We start from the raw sequence: 18,620 nt of genomic DNA on the forward strand, positions 1-18,620 counted from the left end.
CATAAAGTTTGACCATTTGTGGAAAGCAGAGTCTGGAGTTCTCTATTTTTGATACTCCTTTGGAGACTAGCTGCATTATATGCTACAGTTCCAAGGCCATATACTTTTCCATCAGAAAGCCACTGCATTAGAATAGGGAGCGACCCTTTCTGGGATTTGCTGAAGTATGCTTGTGCCTATCATAGAGGAGCCCTGTTGGTATACTTAGCTTCTGGCTATCAAAGGAGCCATTGTAGCATAGCATCACAGCCAGCAGCCCATTTATGCTTCTTATTTATGCTCACCACTGCTTTACAACAAGAGAACACACCTACAGCTGTTACAGAAGCACACGGTGTGAGCAATGGCTTTACTAGCTTAGCTGATTCCTGGCTGGATCATAGAATAGAATTGGGAAGAGACCCGTGAAGGCCATCTGGTTCAGCTCCCCTGCACTAAACAGGGACACCGACAGCCCATCAGGTGCTCAGATCCCTATCCAGCCTGACTTGCAGCGCCTCTGGGGATGGGACACCCACCATGTCTCTGAGAAACCTGTGCCTCATCATCTTCATTGTAAAACAAACAAACAAAAAACCCACAAGCAAACAAACAAAAAAACCAAACCATTTTCCTTATAGCTAACTGAAATCTCTTCTCTTTTAGTTTGAAACAGTTTCTCCTTGTCCTCTCAACAGATAGGCATAATTCACCAAATACTTAGCTATTTGCTTTGCCTTTTGTAAGGCAAAGCTATAACATGATAAAAAATACAGCATTAATAGCAAGACAGCACAATTTTAGGCTATAGCAAATGAGAACAAGCCCAAATGTAGCAGCTGTAGGCACAGAAACAAAAGAAAAAAATCAAATCAAATAAAAAATAACCCGCTTACCTTTGGAAGACTTTCAGTGGGCAGGGATCTCCAGTGAGATACCCCTACCCCCACTGCCAACCCTTAAATGAGGTTGGGGAAGGGGTGGATCCTGCCTCCACCCTTTCTGGTCACTCAGCTGCATTGCATTGCATTGCATTGCATGCACCTGAGCTCTCCTGGGTTGGCCCTACCTTCCCACCAGGTGCTCAATCACTGCTTCAGGCCGTGATTTAGCATTTCTGCTACACCTTTGCATCCCCAGGTTGAACACACAGTGGGGAAAAGGATGTAGACATTCTATAGGGGAAAAATGGAGCCCAATTCAATAAAACTTTTAAAAATCATACTGCTAAACAGATCACTGTCTCCATGCAGATTTGCACATGAATGTCTGATGATCAGGTGTTCAGAACTACTTATGGCTTTGTAGGCTTGCAGTGACCCAGTTCTGCATTCTTTGAACCATAGCTGGAATTCAGGGAACCTCACGCACTTGATTTCTAGGAATAGCCTTTCACATGAAAGAAACCAGCTCGTGTAGTACCACGTTCCAGTCCATGGCCTCAAAAAATAACTTCTTAATGCTGTTTTACAGTTGTATTTAGGTATCAGAAAAAGAAAATAATCACGAACAAGCGTAAACCTTGGCTGTTTTGTTTTCTGCGTGGGTAAATGGTCCCTTGCTTTTATTGGTTTCTCTCTCCTTTTTTAACCAGCATTGCCCTGTGTTACAGCTAGCTTTTGCTGGTGCTCTAGCATGTTGCTGTTTTCCTTTGCTTTTCTCTGCTTGTAACCACTGTGCTACTTAAAATTCTGTGCCACACTCCCAAAACCAGTCTCAATTTCCCAGCCCAAGATACTCGCCTTCGACAACCAGCCCTTCCCTTCCCTTGGCTTTTTTATTTCCCCACATATTTTCTCACCTTGTTCCACCCACTCCTGGGGACAAGCAGACAGCTCAAAGCTAATGATGTCTCTCAACAAGCAGCCTCTCTAAAGGCATTCCACATTTTTTGTGTTTGTCTTGCAGCACATGTTCTCAGAATCACCTGTCTGCAATTCAGCACCCCATGGACACAGGCGCAGGCTTGAGATGAGGCAGTGCAGGCTCTTTTCTGACCCCACAATGTATGCATCAGGGGACATTTAGAGGACCAAATGGTAAGTTTTGAGGGAGACAGGATGGGCTTCTAGTCTGGCAGATCGTTGCATGTCTTCCCTTAGCTATGCTTTAGCTTTTGTCTCTCAACCTGATAGATTACGGTGGAAGGAAAACTGTTTTGAAGAAACGAGACAGGTCACAGATGAGCCCCTAAGACTGGAGACACATGCACTGCCCACTGTTTGCAGCCCTGGCATGAGATTGCCATCTGTACCATATAGCACCTTAACCACCAAGAAGGCATTGTGTCAGTGATACCCATAGATGACAGAGTTGGTGCTTGAAAGCAGGATGCTGCTGGGCTGGGGAAGACTCCGTGGCCCCTTCTTAGCAGTGCCCAAACAAACACTGCTCCCATCTCCTTTTCAACAACCCCCTCCAGAAAGTTGCTGGCAATAAGGTCTGGTTTGCCCTGGACCTGGGTGAGACCTGTATGTGTTACCAGCTCTCCCCTCGTGGCAGACAAGGTTGTAGGAAGTATCTCTCTTCAAAATGGAGACTGTGAACTCATTTCTCTTTGCCTCCACATACTTCCCACACTTAGATTGTGGCATTCGGTGAGGGTTTCCCTCCAAATCTGCTCTTCTTCCTCCCTCCACTTGCAGTGGAGCAGTGGCAGAGCCCCCACAGGAGCCCCTCTTCCTGCAGGAAAGGTACTGTCATCCATGCTGATCAGCAGCTCCACTTTTGCTCCAGGGAAAGTCCTTCTTGAAATGAGGTCTCAAGGTTCACCAGGAACTCAGCACGGACGCTTTCCCTCTTCCCATCCAAAATTGTCAGACCAAAAAGGGATGCAGCAGTTTCAGTCATGTCTCCAAAACAAAAACGAGCCTTCCCTCCCTCCCCACCAATAAACCTCCATCCAGCAGCACCAGCCCACTGGGCATAACGCAGCAGCTGCTGGGAGCCAGCTCTGCAGCACTTCTTATTCTACTCTTCTAAGCAATTGTTCCCGATTAGCTCTGACAAAAAGACCTTTTGTCAAAGCAGTCATTGCACTTGGTGGGGCTAGGTAAAGCAGTCAGACAGCCTGAACCTTGGTCTCAGCCATTTCACATCTTCTGGTGGCCCATCTCCTTGCCTCTCATTGACCATTTATTCCTAACCACGTTGCACCAAATCCAGGTGTGATGCTCGGCTCCTGAGCTCACCTCGATGTCAGGACAGTACAAAGAGCTGGCAAAGGGACGTGTAGTGGTGTTGAGGAGGACACAAGGAGGAAAGGAGGAGGGAAAGGAGAATATAGCTGTTGTGCAGAATAGTTATAAGGGAATAAGCATTGACTATGGAAACACAGTGACTGTAGGTAATCTGCCTGTGTAAAGGCCAGCGAAATTGGCTGAAAGAGAAATGAGAGCATAAGAGCAAGAGGGGAGGGTGGACAAAACAGTGGTTTTGCACAATCTGGCACTGTGCCTGAGAGCCACAAGAGCAAGAGACCATTTGGGGTATGGGGCAGGCAGCCCCAGAGAAGAGCTTTCTTTTGGAGGCACTGGGCTAGTACCACCATCACGTATTTTTCCCTGGATAGTCTCCAGTCCTTTTAGCCAAAGCAGCCTACACACAAAAAGAGCCATTTCAGATCTGGCAACTTTTCGACTAATCTTTCTCACTTCAAAGATGAACCTAAGTTGTAGATGAGGAAAACTAGATATCCTCTCCCAACAGAGCGAGTACCTGCTACGGAGGGGTGGCATGGCACCTTGTTTGTGTGTGTGGACTGCCATTTCACACCCTGACCCTGACCCTGACCATACCACCTTTGGTGCCCATGCTGTGAGCTGCTGGTGTCTGTCCAGTGGCAGTCTGTCCAGCCTCTGCTGCATGAGACTGGCTCTCTGTGATTTAACAGAAAGGGGAAGGTTGCACGTTTTTACTGCCACCCATCCTCTCTCACTCTGAGCTTGAGGTGCTCTTTGCACAAGCACAGTCTAAACCCACAGCCTCCACAAACCCTGTAGCAGCGTCCCCTGCCCCACTTGAAACCTTAAGCGAGGTCATGCCAGAGCCAGGGGTAGGAGGTAGAGATTGGCAGGAGACAGAGAGGTTGAGGAGGGATGCAAAATCTTCCCTTTCAGTAGCCAGCTGTAATAAGGTCTCAGGCTCACGCATCTTCTCTTGCATCCTGGCCCTGAACACTGCTCTGGCCATGGGGAAGGAGTCAAGATCCCATCTCCATCGCCTCCTCCCCTGTCTGCATTCCCTTTCAGATGAGAACCACATTGGAGCAGGTTATTTTTGTGCTGGCAATTGTCGCCTTCTCAATTGCCTTCACGGTGCCTGTGGCGCCTGCTCACTGCCTCCTGAGAGCATCTGCCAGGCTGAGGTTCCCCCTCAGCCTCCACTATTTAGAGGAAAAAAACAACCCAAGGAAGGTTTTGTTTTCTCAGCCCGGCCTGGATGGGCAAGATTCATTTCTGACTCAGTCTTTCCCCGGGTCAGGATAATATCCTGCATGAAGAAGATGGGTTTTAGGGAGGATGCTTCAGCCTCTCCATGGCTGTCCCCAGCACCCCCTGTCGCTGCCTGTCAGGCCTTTATCCTCATTGAGATGCAAGGCTGGCTGCTGCAGCCATCCGCTGAGCTGTCTGCTCCTGGAGGCACCTTCCCCTCATTCCCCTCCTCCTCCCGGGGCTGCCTGTGGAGCTATTCTTCAGCCTCTGCATTTCACAACAGCTCAAAGGCAGATGCATCAATCCTTTCAGGGGATGGGGACGTGAGGAGAATTGCAAGGGGTCTGCAGGCAGGTGTTGGGAGGTTCCCAGCCATCTCGCTAGCCTTGTCCCCTTCCCTGGCCTCAAGCTGGCTTGTGCCTAAGGCTTGGACTAAGGCATGGGGCAGGGATGGGGAAGGGAAGAGGATGAGGAGGGAGGGCACTGGGATATGCTGACCCCAAAGGCGTGCCCAGCTGTGATGCGGGCACTCTTCCAGCTACATGCTGCAGCCTTCCCTCAAACAGGGAACAGGGGATGCAACCCTATCTGCTGAGGGTTTGCACTAATTTGGCTGTGGCTTGGTAACAATCCCATGGCCCCACAAAAATGAAGGGTGGGGAGAAAAGGCAGGGATGGGGGGTTAAGGGGTTCCTCCCAACTTCACCATCTCCACTGGGCAGTGAGACGAACGGCACTCCTGTCTTGCATGCCACAATGGGTTGGGATGAATCAGGAATGGGTCTCCAGGACCCCCCTCAGCAGGGGGGAGGGGTTCAGTTCCACTGTAGAGGGAGGAGGGAGGGCTGGGCCCATCCGATGCGCTGGCTGCGGGTGGGCAGCTGGTTCCCGGTGTGTTATACCCGTAGGTGCCACAATCCTTTGACTGTGTGTTTGAAAGCCTTGAGTCTATACAGTTAAGAATCAGCAAATTAGAAAAATTGTCCTGAAATGTCGAAGGGGAAGAAAAAGGCAGAGAGGGACAGGGAAGGATGGAGAGGGAAGAAAAGTCTGGTAAAAGAGAATTTGTTCAGGGGCACTGCCCTGTCTTTGTGCCCATCACCTGTGGGCTGGGAAGAAGGAAGGGAGGCAAGGACAAGAAGGGAGGACTGATTTCACACATTCAGTGCATATCATATCATACAACCGGGGCAGGGCTTTCCTCCCAGAGCACCAACTCAGGCTAACACTGCTGCCATAGCCAGACTCGAGCCCTGCCCAGCAGCCCGAGCCATACTCACAGCAGGATGACAACTCACTGCTTCATTGCTCGGGGGAAAGATACCTTCTCCTTTCTTTCTTTCCTTTTTTTTTTTTTAATTTTATATATATATATATATATATATATATAAGTACTTTTTCTCCCTTGTTTCTTTTTTTTTCTTTTTAAAGTCTTATAATTTTCTGTAACAGCAGCTTCTTTCTGTATTGGTGTGGAAGTTATATAGAGAGAGATATTTATAAATATATATAAGCCAAACTGCCTTACAGGTCTTTGTTTTCTGGGAATTTTGTTGGTTTGCTTTTTGTTTTGTTTTGTTTTCAGTGTTGTATGTGTAGCAGGCACTTGAGTTTATATGAAGATGTTTGTTTGGGAGCTGAGGGGCAAAGGACTTGGGAAGGGGAGAGGGAAGGAAGGACGGAAGGAAGGATCAGGGACTTTTGACAAGTGGCCACTGCTAGCCAAGGATGTCCAGGTAGATTGGTGTGGCCTTGCCCAGAGCATGGAGGATCTTGTAGATCTCCTTGATGTTGAGCCGTTGCTGAGGTTCTCTCTGCCAGCAGCCCAACATGATGTCGTAAACCTCCTTGGGGCAGACTCGAGGTCTTTCCAGAACTCGGCCTTGGGTAATGCACTCAATGACCTGAAAGAAAAAAAGGAAAAGAAACACTGAATAAAAAGCTGGGCAGTTCCTGGATGATATCCTGTCCTGGATCGTGTCCTGTCCCAGATGCTTCTTGACTAATGTGGTGCCATTTTGAATCATAAAATAGCTTAGGTTGGAAAGGACCTTAAAACCCATCCCATTCCCAACCCCCTGCCATGGTCTGGTTGCCCTCACCAGCTCAGGACCGCCCTGGGCCCCATCCAACCTTGCCTTGGGCACCTCCAGGGATGGGACATAAACAGCTCTATGGGCAACCTGTGCCAGGGCTTCATTTAGGGAATGGGAATGCTGAGGAGCCAAGAAGTTTACGAATCCTCATTGCTCACCTGTTTGTGAGTCATTAATGATGGTTTAACATTGAAAAGTTTGTTTCCTTCTGCAACCTTGCCTCTTGCTCTTTTGACACCTATCTACTTTAATGCACCCTCCAGAGAGGAGGTCACAAGCAAATTACGTGAAGTTTTAATTGAAGTTGTCAGTACTTTCCTGATAATTGAAGAAAGAAAATAAAAAGCCTTTAAATTCACAAGCTAAATTAATATTTTTGTATTTTACACAGCTGAAATGCAGTTTTATTTCCCTGAAAATTGAGAGCCTTTTCCATTGCAAAGCCCAGGAGAGTTCTACGAGAGAGTTCAGCACATCTCTTTCTACCTTCATCTCCAAGGGCAGCTTTGCCTCATTTTGCAATAGAAAAGCAGCTGAAAAAAAAAAAAATTAATAATAGCATTTCATCTCATATCACATCTTTGCTAGAGAAAAAAAGACCTGCAGTGCTAACGCTCTGCTCTGGATCAGGTCAGTGCTGCTAATGAGAGAAATGTGAGCTCTTGGACAGCATGAAATGCTATTCAGAAGTATGCCACTGGCATCCCCTAAGTGTCTGTGTTTTGCTTACTGGAGGAATGGATGCAGAGGAAACCATGGCATGATTTGTCAGGGAGCTGCTATTACCTCCTGCCCTCCTTGGTTGGAGCTGATAAGTCCCAGCGTCGCGGAGCACGAGTGACCTGCCACGCTCTGCAGACAAACGCAGAGCCCAAGCAGTGTGTTGAGGGAAGCCACCCAGCGAGGGGTGTTTGGAATTTATCATTTATGAATAGTAATGGACCTGCTGCACAGCTCAGCAGATACTTATCACCTTAGTGCTTGCAAATAAATGCGGAGGGGGGAGATTAGGAGCTGCTTAAAGCGGACCGAGGAGGATGCAGTGTGGAGAAGAGCCTGCATGGCTTTAAGGCTGTTGGCAGTGTTGACATATGGGAGAGGTTGAAGGTAACTTATGGTTTCTGGCAGGCATCCTAAATGTACACAGGAGCCCAGTAGCGGGTCCTGCCTCTCCAGGACAACAGAAGGGCATGGACAGAAGCTAATGCTCCTGTCTGAGGCTCTCAGATGAAGTGGCTCTTTGCCTCATCCCTCTGCTGAGAAAGGATCTTTCTGCCAGCCTTGAACAAACTTGCTAACAGTGTTCTGGAGACCATGCAGAACCTGCAGGAGGGATCATGCTCACCTTGCTAATGGCCTCACCCAAGGGACTGGTGCTTGGCCAGCTGGGCTGTACGGCTGTGGAGCCACTTCTCTGATGCCTCAATGTGCAAGAGCTGGTAGAGGCAGCAGCTCTGCACACTGCGAAAGAGTGGTGCTGCACTGGCATGGGCTGCACAGGGACATGGCAGAGTCACCATCCCTGGAGATGTTCAGGAAGTGTAAAGACCTGGCACTGAGGCACATGGTCAGTGGTCAGGTGGGGATGAGCTGATGATTGGACTAGATGACCTTTGATGTCTTTTCAACCAGAATGCTTTTGTGATTCTATGGTAGGAAAACCAATACAGCTGCATCTGTGCAGATCCTAACTAGCTCTTCTCCTGTAAGACATGGGGCCCATTTCTGAGTCCTATTACCTGCAAAGGAAACTGAGGCATGGAGGCAGCTGAGCTCTCTTCCAGAATGCCTCTCACCTGGGTAGGAGCTACATGTGCTCATTTGTGTTTGTATTTACTTTCCTAGGGAAATGCAAGAGCAGCTCATTAAGTAGCGTGACAAATAACTTCTGTCGCTGTCTATTCCATTGTTTGTGTCTCTAAAATGTTTGCGTGTGCTACTTTGGGATATACAGTCAGGCCCCATTGAGCACACGAATGGGCAAGTATTAGAGATGTAAAGCAACACCTTGGATTTGCCATCTCTGCAACTCACTTAATTAAGGGATCTGTATCCAGAAAGCAGAAAATGTCTGTTTCTCATTACAAAAGGTGAAATTTCTGAAATCCATTAGATACACAGTAGGATGAAAATTTGCAAGGTTCCCACGCACTGCTCTGTCAATGCATCCTGCTCCTCTTCCATCATACCCCCTGCTATTCCGAGCAAAAATCTTCCAAAGCATTTCTGCTGATGTGCCTCAAACCTCAGCTCTGACACTGCTAATGCTAGCCATCCTTCCCTCAACTTTTTTTATAGCGCAGCCCTACACTGATGGGTTGCAGCTTTTATTAGTCAAAGAAATAACAAGGACAAACTATCCCTCCCCCCCCCTCCCCCCCTTGGGTCCCATCCTCAGTGAACAGGGGCAAACCATAGAATAGGTATCCCTGTGACAAACAGACCCGAAGAAGTGTGCCATGTGCCATCTAACACGCTTCAAACACTTTGTCAGAAAATGAAGAATGCAGTAAGAGCTTCAGGTACAAAATAAGGCGAAGGAGAGCAGAGGACATGCAGAGCATCACACATCCCAGCAATAATTTGTTTTGCGTCAGCACCCAAGATGGCTATTACGGAGGTATGTCAGGAATTTGGAAAGCAGAGACCAGGGATGACCCATGGCTTTGGCAGAGCTCTTTCATTCCTGCATGCCTCAATTTCTCCAGCTCTCAATGGAGATAATTAAGCTTCTCCTATAAGAAGACAGGCTGAGGGAGCTGGGCTTGTTTAGCCTGGAGAAAAGAAGGCTGCAGGGTGACCTCCTCCTAAAGGGAGCCTACAAACAGGAGGGGAATCAACTCTTTGAAAGGGTAGATAACAGCAGGACAAGGGGAAATGGTTTTAAGTTGAGGGAGGGAAGATTTAGGTTGGATGTCAGGGGAAAGTTCTTTACTGTGAGAGTGGTGAGGTGCTGGAACAGCTGCCCAGAGAGGTTGTGGATGCCCCATCCCTAGAGGTGATCAAGGCCAGATTGGATGGGGCCCTGGGCAACCTGGTCTAGCATTAAATGGGGAGGTTGGTGGCCCTGCCTATGACAGGGGATTTGGAGATTCATGATCCTTGACGTCCCTTCCAACCCTGGCCATTCTGTGATTCTATGATTTTTATCTGTATGCCTGAAAAACAACATAGTAAGGAACTCTCATGGGTGCCAAGGTGGGAACAATTAGTGCATGAGAAGTCTGGAAAGGAGAGATGGTAACAAACACAATTTCCAGCTGAGGTATCTCAGCACTGTTGTACCTCTGTGTTTGAGAGCTGAAACCAGGGCTGCTTCCCATAGGTGAAGATCTCCCAGAGGATCACCCCGAAGCTCCAGACGTCACTCTCCGTTGTGAACTTCCTGTACATGATGCTCTCCGGAGGCATCCAGCGGATAGGCAGCATGGTGTGTCCTCCAACCTGCATGAGGAAAAAGGCATGAGGAGATCTGAGGACCTGAAGAAGCACTCAGCTCTGATGGAATATGGACGGACTTGGGGCCTCCCCATGAGATACATCAACACGGAGCTGCTTAAAAGACCTGGGTTGGATACAGCCTCCCCGACCGCCCATGGGCTTAACCGCCAGTCCCACCTGGTTAGCACGATGGATAGGGAGTGAAATGTATCAAGACAAACGATGTCCCCTCCTCCCCAAATGGGCTTGTAAAGTAATAAAACAACAGAATGCCAAGGGTGTGCTCAAACCCTACAGTGATGAACCAGGAGGTAAGGCAAGGAGCAGAGTGTTCTGTGGGGTGCTGCAGTGGGTTTTGCAGGGCCTCAGCACCCACCAGAAATACAGAGCAGGGTTTGCTGCTCCTTGCTGAGGCTTGCTAAAAGCCGAATGCAAGCCTGTGCTCATCACCTAATTGTGTGAAAGATGTTGTGCTCGTAAAATTGTGCTACAGGCCTTTTTGAAGAGTGCTATGAATATGTAAATGACTGCAGGACCGCAATGCAAAAAGGAGGCCTGTTTGTAAAGAATAGGCTTGTGCATGCAGGGATATGCCCAGTGGTTAATGGAGGTAGGAAAGCCAGTTCTTTGGAGAGCTTGGAAATGGAGGAGGCCAAAGGTGAAGTCCTGTTGGAGTATTCAGAGAGAAAGGTCCTTTCTCCATCAGGGTCTGCAGCCTTTCAGTATCTAGTGGGGATATAAGAAAGAAGGGGGCAGACACTTTAGCAGAGCCTGTTGCAATAGGACAAGAGGAAATGGTTTCTAACTAAAAAAAGGAGAGATTTAGATTAGATGTAAGGAAGAAGTTTATACAATAAGGGTGGTGAGGCACTGGCACAGGTTGCCCAGAGAGGTGGTGGGTGCCCCATCCCTGCAGACACTGCAGGTCAGGCTGGATCTGAGCACCTGATCAGCTGTAGGTGTCCCTGTTCAGTGCAGGGGAGTTGGACCAGAAGGGTCCCTTCCAACTCAAATGATCCTATGATTCAGTAGGCATGTGAATGCAGCAGGTGAACGCACGCAAACAGCTTGAAAGCAGATGGATATACCTTCAGATTCATTAGAGATTCCTAAACAAGTGTGTCTAAGCAGGGCAAATTTTTTTTCTCTCTTCTGTCCTACACAAGAAGCACCATCTGTGGGGAAGCAGCTAATTGAGAAGCCCAGCCAGCGCAGGGAGCCACACAGCCACCAGTCCGGCACTTCTTTCTGCTGAGGATGAAGTGGCTGAGAGCTTAGCAGTGATGAGAGATGGGGCTTTTGTGGTGCTGCTTGGCAGCCTGCTCGCCTCATTATGGACACCAAAACAGCAATTGCTAATAATCTGGTAGCACTGTGGCTGATTCAGACAGGCAGAAATCTCTCTTTATCCTATGAAGGATTTTGGGGAGAAAATTTCTAGGACTTCTGCATATGTGTGGCTACTCAAAGTAATGAGATTGTTGCATGCTTGTTTGAATGAAAATCTTTCTCCTACAAACAAAACTCTCTCCTAAGCTCCTGGTTTCCCCACGTTCCCACAGGTTTCTTCGCCTGATTAAAACTGAACCAGCGTGAGGAGGGGCCAGTACAAAGGCAAGCCCCATTTCTTGGAAGCAGGAGGGACAGTGCTGTGGGAGCAGTGCTGGAATAGGCTGTGAGATGGGTCTGATGCTTAGCAGTTCTGTGCATGGAGGATACCAGCCAGATTCCTCTGAGGTCTGCCAGCATTCAGACCTGGGCTCACAGCACTGTGCTCAGAGGTCTGTGGACCTGCTCCTACCTCACAAACAGCCTCCTGCTGCAAAAGAGAGAAGCAGTTCAAAAGGTCTCAGGAGCATCTTTCATTCCTAAGTGCAGAGATACTCAGAACTGCAGTGCATGGAGATAAAACTCCTTGCAGCTCTACACTTCCCATGCAGAGTCGCTGTAGCTGGCGTGGTCAAAGCTTGCTGCTCTGAACTCCCTTAATGGAAGTGGAAATGTTCTTTTCTTTGTTCCTTTGAAACCCTGGTTGCAATTTTAGCTCCTTCCTTCATTTCTAGCTTTTACAAGTTGCTTTCTGTTCTAGTGAAGGGCTCCAAGGAAATGTTATCGATAGAACACGACATACATCAAACTTGATTGTTGCAGAAATTGTTTTGAGCTAATGCTTATTTTTTTCCCCTTAAGTAGCCCTAGCTCTCTTATTTTTCCAGCAGTCTCAAGATGATTACTTATTACAAAGCTCTCTACATTTGCAATATCCTGAATCTTGGAGAATCACCAGAGATTACAGCTAACACAATGCATTGAGCCCATCTCACACTCTTTTGAACCGATCTAATGGCAATCAGAATCTATGAACCAGATCCTCAGCCTACACAAGCAGCTCAAGCAGTACTGCATGCATGGGAATGCCCTGAGTCACACCACTTGAGAGTGGCCCTGAAAGCAGCACAGAAGCCAGTAACCCCATCTTAGCTGTAATAAACTATAATGCAGTCGAGGTCTTTCATCTCCTCCACACACATCTGGGTGACAAATTGCCAGTAAAGCAACATGCACAGTCAATAGCTGTCCCAGGGACGTGACAACACAATCTTGGCTAAGCTCATGTGGTAGAGTCCAGCAACTGTCAAATATTCATCTTCACCCTCAGTGTCATGTGAGACTTGTCAAGTCTGGAGAGTGTCGTGTCTTACTAAAAATAAATCCAGTAGTAATGAGTACATTCATTTGGGGGGAAACACAAAATTAAGCAACGCCCAGCACTGCTTGGATAACAACATGTGGTTCAGATGTGTTCATCGGTGGGAACCTCAGAAGTATCCTCTGCATCTCCAATAGGGTGTCACATTTTTGAGAGCACATGCTGGGAGATCCCATCCACCACTCAGGTGCAATTCCCAAGGCTGCTACAGATGCAGTGCCCTCAGACAGCAGCACTGACACATCTCTCCCAGAGGCACTACACAGCCTGGAAGAGAGTTTTGCTTTCAAGTAAATACAACAAGTAAATCCTGTGCTGTTCCCCCCCCTTAAATCCTGATGCTGCCAAGCTCACCCTTTTTCCTTGTTATTTTAATGCTTCACAGACCTGCAGACTGGCCTCTTTATCCCATTGCCATGGCTGTCGAGCTTCACTTGACATTTTTAGCTCTCTAACTTTCTCTCCCTAGATCAACTCCCCATGCCCACATTGACATGTTTTCCCCACTGCTTCGCTCTTTCACTTTGCAGTACTATCCTAGTAATAAATAGAGCAATCAGCGCGCATCCTCTCAGCTGCCAAAGTTGCCTTCATCTGTCTCCATCTCCAAATTGCAATATCATCTCCATCGCTTCCTAACGGATACTCACAAGGGCATGACCTGGGCTACAACCACATGTTGGGTATGGCACATGTTTGGGATGCTCCAGGTGCTGTGCTCTGAAGCCTCATTACACGCTTGAGCCCGCAGACTGCGAGATAAGCAGCCGCTCCCTCGGAGCAGCTCATTGCTGTGTTAAAGCTGAACCTTGGGGAGCTGGGGGAGGTTGGGGAAAGGGCAGCGTTAATGGCCATTAGGGAGAGAGATAATTACTTAATGCTGGTACAGCAATTTGAAGATGTAAAGCTGTATAAGTGCTACGTACACGTAGCATTGTAAGGCTCTAGGTTTGTCTGCTAGGAAGGAAAGTTGGTGTCTAGGGAAAGAGTTCTCCTTGTCCCAGCTTTCTGAATGACATCCGGCTGATTAGGAAGGGAAGATGACTCGTCTTCCCCGATGAGCCTGGCAGCGCTGCAGCAGGTAGTGGAACAGCAGTGTTCAGCAAAGGCAGTGCAATATACAGAGAGAACACGGACAATCAAAACCAGAGCAGGGCTGAAAAACCCTGAGGAGAACTTTGGATGTGTGGGAATGCAGCTCTCAAAGCAGTAACAGGTGGGTGTTGGTAGGTAGTCCCACATTCTCCTTCCTGAACCCTACTAGCTCTGGGATCGCACCCCAAAGCAGCCCCTAACCCTACCCACCATGAGAACCTTGTTGCTATTTCTCTCCAGGAGAATGCACTCAACACATCACCTCTTTCTAGACCTAGTGATAAGACACACATTCCCTGACTGCTGTAGATTTGCATGACCTGGGCTCTTCTTTAATTGAAGACCTGGCTGCCATCCCAGGCTGGGCTGCACAGGAACATATGTCCTAAGAGCTGTATGGTCCTGGGAAATGCTCTGCCCTGACTCCTTCCTTCCATCAGCTCTGGGTCCAGCAGAACTGAGGCAGTTCTGTGTCCTCTCGGCAGTTCACGTGCCTGAGTCCTGATGGATTCCTGGGCACCTTGTGCAAAGCAGAGGGATTAATTCTGACATGCAGACTGATCTGAGCTTTGCTGAACATTAGCTGTCCCATAGTTCATGGCCTCAACTGTCACCTTGCCAAGCTCGTAAGTCCCTAAGTAGTTTACATTAGAGGTAGCTGCATTTAAGTGCACGTTGTGACTGGATGTGATTCCCCAGTACTTTATCTGTAATTTCCTTTCTGTTTCATTGGAAAGAAATGTGTTAGCTATATCTTTGACAGCACCATTTCAAGAATTACCCTCCAAAATCCCAAAGCTCTTCTCCTGACTCTGAAAAGCCTGAAGCAGTACCAGCCCTGAGCTGAGCTGAGGCTGAAGCCTTAGTTGCCCCCTTCTCTTCAAAGCTATTCTAAAGATGTTCCTACAAACAGTCTCAGCACAGCTCCTGCCTTCAGGTCCTGTGCCTTTGCTGTTCCCATTGCACTCAATATGGGCTTAAAAACAGTTAACAAGCAGCAAAAAGCTTCTGACAACTATTTCAGCTTAATTGTGTCCGCACTCTGCATGTGCCCTGTACACACCATGCATCACTCTGCATGCCTGCTCTGCTGTCCCAGAATGGCAGACCTGAACCCACCATCACCCTGCAGCCAACCATTTCTCCCTGGCAGCCTGCTGTCTGCTTCACCAGTGAGCAAAGACACCTTACGGTACGTAGAAGGTTTCAGAAGGTTTACATGGTACAAAGTGACCTGTCGCTGTGTGTCCTGCATGCCTACAGCTGCACTGGGTGTCCCACACAGCCCAAAGCAGGGAAGATGCGGGTCACCACTGCCTGAGGGTTGGACTTGTGCAGGGAAAGGAACCAAATGTCCCTGCTGTGAGGTGATAGGAAGAGCCAGATGGATTTGTTGAGGAGCAGGGAGAGCTCCGCAGGGTTAACACAACGCTGAGATGGGGGTGAAACCTTCCTGCTGTCAGTAGAACTGTTTGGCAAGGGACTGTTTCTTCCCCCCAGACGCACGTACTGTGTTTAAACATGAGTCTAAGAATAAAGCCTGCCATTGACATTGTTTTTCCTTCCTTCATTTAGCAATCTCGCTGCTTTATGACCTGTAATTCTGAATCGCCTTGAAATCAAGTGGTATAATTTGCAAGCAGGGACGGTGGCCTTTCTCCCCTTTCCCCTCATTTCTGCTCCACTGAGTGTGTTTTAATCCCACGGTTTCCAGCATTCCTAATGAGCCATTAACAAGCTGCCAATTACTTATGCAAATGACAGGAGGAGGGCAGAATTGGAGGGGTGGCTGTAGCTAGAGGTAAATTCTGCTACCTCAAAAAGGCCTGAGATAAATCACTGCTTCTCCAAGAGCTGCCGGTACCCAAGAGTCCTCTCAGTTATATTATCTGCCATCTAAAAATGCCAGAGGTAATGCACAGGATGGTTAAGAAAAGGGAAACAGAGGAGTAATCGTGCATCTATTTTTAATTATGTTTGCCAATAATCTATTTGGTGCATTCGTTACCATAGCTCATTCCTCCTCTCTCTTCCCATAACTCAGAGCATTTTACCTGCTGCAAGGAGAGGGGTCTGCCAAAAATCATGATCTCCAACATGAACACAGCACATGGATTGTGAGGACCTTGGGCCATGCTCATCAGTTGGGAAGGGACAGGGGCAGAGTAACTGTAGCTTGCAAAGCAAATGGTGCTGGGCTGGTTCAGTGGGCTGCTATGCAGATGGTGACCTCAGTGGTCTTCTGCTCCACAGCCCTAATATGGGCACCTCATTTACAGCTTAAAACCCTTTTGATCTCCTGTCACCATGTAGCCAGTTTGTCAGGCACCACATGGACTGACCAATTTGTTTCCACCAGGTAGGAGACGCTGCACGTTTTTAGGGCAGACATGCTCAAGGATGTGCCAATACCCATGAAACAGCACAGCTATCAGCTGGTTCCAACTTCAAAGGGAATCCATACTCTGCAAAGACTGTGAGTAGCAACAGAAATCGTCCATGACTGATCTGCATTATCATTTTGCAGTGAGCTGGTAATACTACAAGAAGTACTTAATAGCCTAAACACTAATCAGATAGAGGCTAAGTTAAACCATCACAATGTAAGAAACACATCCATCAGGATTCTACTCGTTTGGCGACACAGAGAATGCAAATCAGCTCAGTTTCTGGCTCCAGAAAGTAGGAAGAAGATTTGACCAATAAATCCTAACCTGCTAATATAAAAATGAAGTCTCAAAGTGGCCTAAGAAACGTAGCCTAGGAAATAGTACCAATAAAGTGCTTGCATATGCTATCACTCTCTAATAAAATATTTTCAGATTGGTATCTCATAATCTCCCCTTCCATCGTCCCTCTCTCTGTCTTGACAGTGCCTCCCCTCTGGGTAACCAGTAATGCTTTCTCTGTAGCCAGAGCCATTCTAAATAACAACTCTACATGATTTAGATAAGGCTCCATTACTTTACTTCTGGATGTTGGATAACCAGTTCAACTGCCTTGGCATCAATCATAATAATATTCAAAATTCATTAGGCTTGATTGTTTGGAATCTATTTCTTGTTAAAAGTCAGTTTCAGTGAGCAAAGGCCTGGCAGCACAGAAACACAAATTTAATACAACCCAGGGCATGGGATCTCCCAGTAGGAACAGTCCTTTTCTGCATGGGATCTGACAGCCTGCTGTTGTGTGTCGGGTGAGCTGCCTGTTTGCTTACTAGGGTGCCTACACACATACATAATGGCACATGAAGATGTTAAAGGGGTCAGATGCTCAGTTCTGCTCATACAAATCTTAACAGCACCTATTATAGCCAAAAACTGGGGAGAACATTTATGGTGAGAACATTTATGTGCAATCATAGTAGGCAGGCACAAAAGTTGGAAATCTATTTAAAATTGAAATCTGCTCTTCCTTTTCTGAAAACATACAGTCAGATCAGAGGATGGAACCTTGGTGCTTTGCCATGACAAAAAAACTTTCAGCAATGAAGTAGCTGGATCGTTCCTTCTAGCTGATTTCCTATAGGCCAGCCAAGGGTGGTTTCCAGTCATGCAATCTCTAATGGCTTTTCTGGCCTGTTTAAGCTGTTGGGGTTATGGTGCTTTTCTTTGGGTACAAGTTCTCACCCTTTCACTGAATGATGGTTTCTCAGCAGGGAAATATGACAGAAATACTGAACAACTCCAGAAGATGCTTATGCTTTTCTCCTAATGAACGCAGCACAAGCACAGATGGCATCTCACACAAACACGTTGCAAGCCATGTTGAAATAAAGAGCTCATTATTGGAGGCTGCAGCATCACACCTACTAACAAAGTGATTCAATTCATCAGTGCCAGTGGTAAACTGTGCTGTACCAAAAATACAAAGCCCCTACACACGATTTTGGCCACCACAGAGACATGGCTATTAGATGATGCTATGGGTTAAACTTTCTGAGACCTAAAGACTCATTCGTGTTGTCCTGAATGTGTCTTTTCCATTCCTGCCTCAAACATCCCACCCCACTGGGCTCACTTCACAAACCCAGTAGGACACATCGGACTGTTTCTGCCATAAGACAATCTTTCCTTGTTGGTCAGCTCTCAGGCCTATGCAGGTTTTCCTAGCAGAGTCCTTAGTCATCAGCTCTCCATTAGTGTTAGCCACAAGAGGAAGGATGGAAGGGAGAATGAGTCTAAAGAAACCACTAATGTTCTGCAGTGTCTGGTAGGATGAATGACCCCTGCAGATGAATGCTGAGCAGATGGGACAGTCCTCAATTATGTAATTGCTGGAGCATCAACTCCAAGGGAAAACATGACTACAAATACTGGGCTTAAAACCTTGGCGGGTTTCACTGCCTCTGGATAAGCTGCTGGAGCCCAAGAGCGTTGGGTATGTGTATGCAGCAGGCACAGGCAGTGACATTCAAGTCTGTGTATGAAACAGCTTTACAGCCCAAAGAGAAGAGCTGAAAAAAAATAAAAAGAAAAAATCTGTTAAATTCCATTCTGCCACCTCTCCTTTGTGAAGGACCTGAAGGATTTGCTAAGGTATTGGTGGACACCAATCCAAATATCCCAGTGGCAACCCACAGCCTCCCTCAGGAAGTCATAAGCAAATGTTGCTTACATGATGGAAATTTCCTGCTTGTCACATAGCCTCATCTTCAACACGTTCAACACATTATCTTTGTACTAACTTACATATTTCTCTCAATAACATATTCTAATCTTCAGGCTCACAGCTTTGCAAATATTTGCCATCAGGCAGCATATCCCATCCTTGGAGACACTCAGCATCAGGCTGGACGGGGCTCTGAGCACCTGATCAGCTGTAGGTGTCCCTTTTCAGTGCTTGGGGTTGGACCAGAAGGCCTTT

General features: G+C 47.4%; 2 protein-coding genes across 15 annotated transcripts in view; one reads left to right on the plus strand and one right to left on the minus strand.

Moving 5' to 3' along the window:
• The window catches only part of AGBL1 (AGBL carboxypeptidase 1), a 487,401-nt gene extending 477,454 nt beyond the window's left edge, over positions 1-9,947 (plus strand). For 2 of the 4 annotated variants that reach the window (XR_007379112.1, XR_007379114.1), the window contains one exon: positions 1,888-5,727. The gene's annotated coding sequence lies outside the window, so the exon portion shown is untranslated. Of the gene's footprint in view, positions 1-1,887; positions 5,728-9,833 lie in introns of those variants that run through there. The other 2 variants (XR_007379113.1, XR_007379116.1) reach the window with 2 other exon arrangements.
• Positions 5,805-18,620, minus strand: part of NTRK3 (neurotrophic receptor tyrosine kinase 3) — a 177,980-nt gene continuing 165,164 nt past the window's right edge. For 8 of the 11 annotated variants that reach the window (XM_048956263.1, XM_048956265.1, XM_048956264.1 and 5 more), the window contains 2 exons: positions 9,794-9,952; positions 5,805-6,316 (listed from right to left, as the gene is read on the minus strand). In XM_048956263.1, the coding sequence (XP_048812220.1) occupies positions 6,131-6,316; positions 9,794-9,952 (345 nt within the window). In that variant the 3' untranslated portion in view covers positions 5,805-6,130. The other 3 variants (XM_048956261.1, XM_048956262.1, XM_048956259.1) reach the window with 2 other exon arrangements.

The sequence above is a fragment of the Lagopus muta genome, chromosome 10 (assembly GCF_023343835.1).
Source record: "Lagopus muta isolate bLagMut1 chromosome 10, bLagMut1 primary, whole genome shotgun sequence".
NCBI lineage: Eukaryota > Metazoa > Chordata > Aves > Galliformes > Phasianidae > Lagopus > Lagopus muta.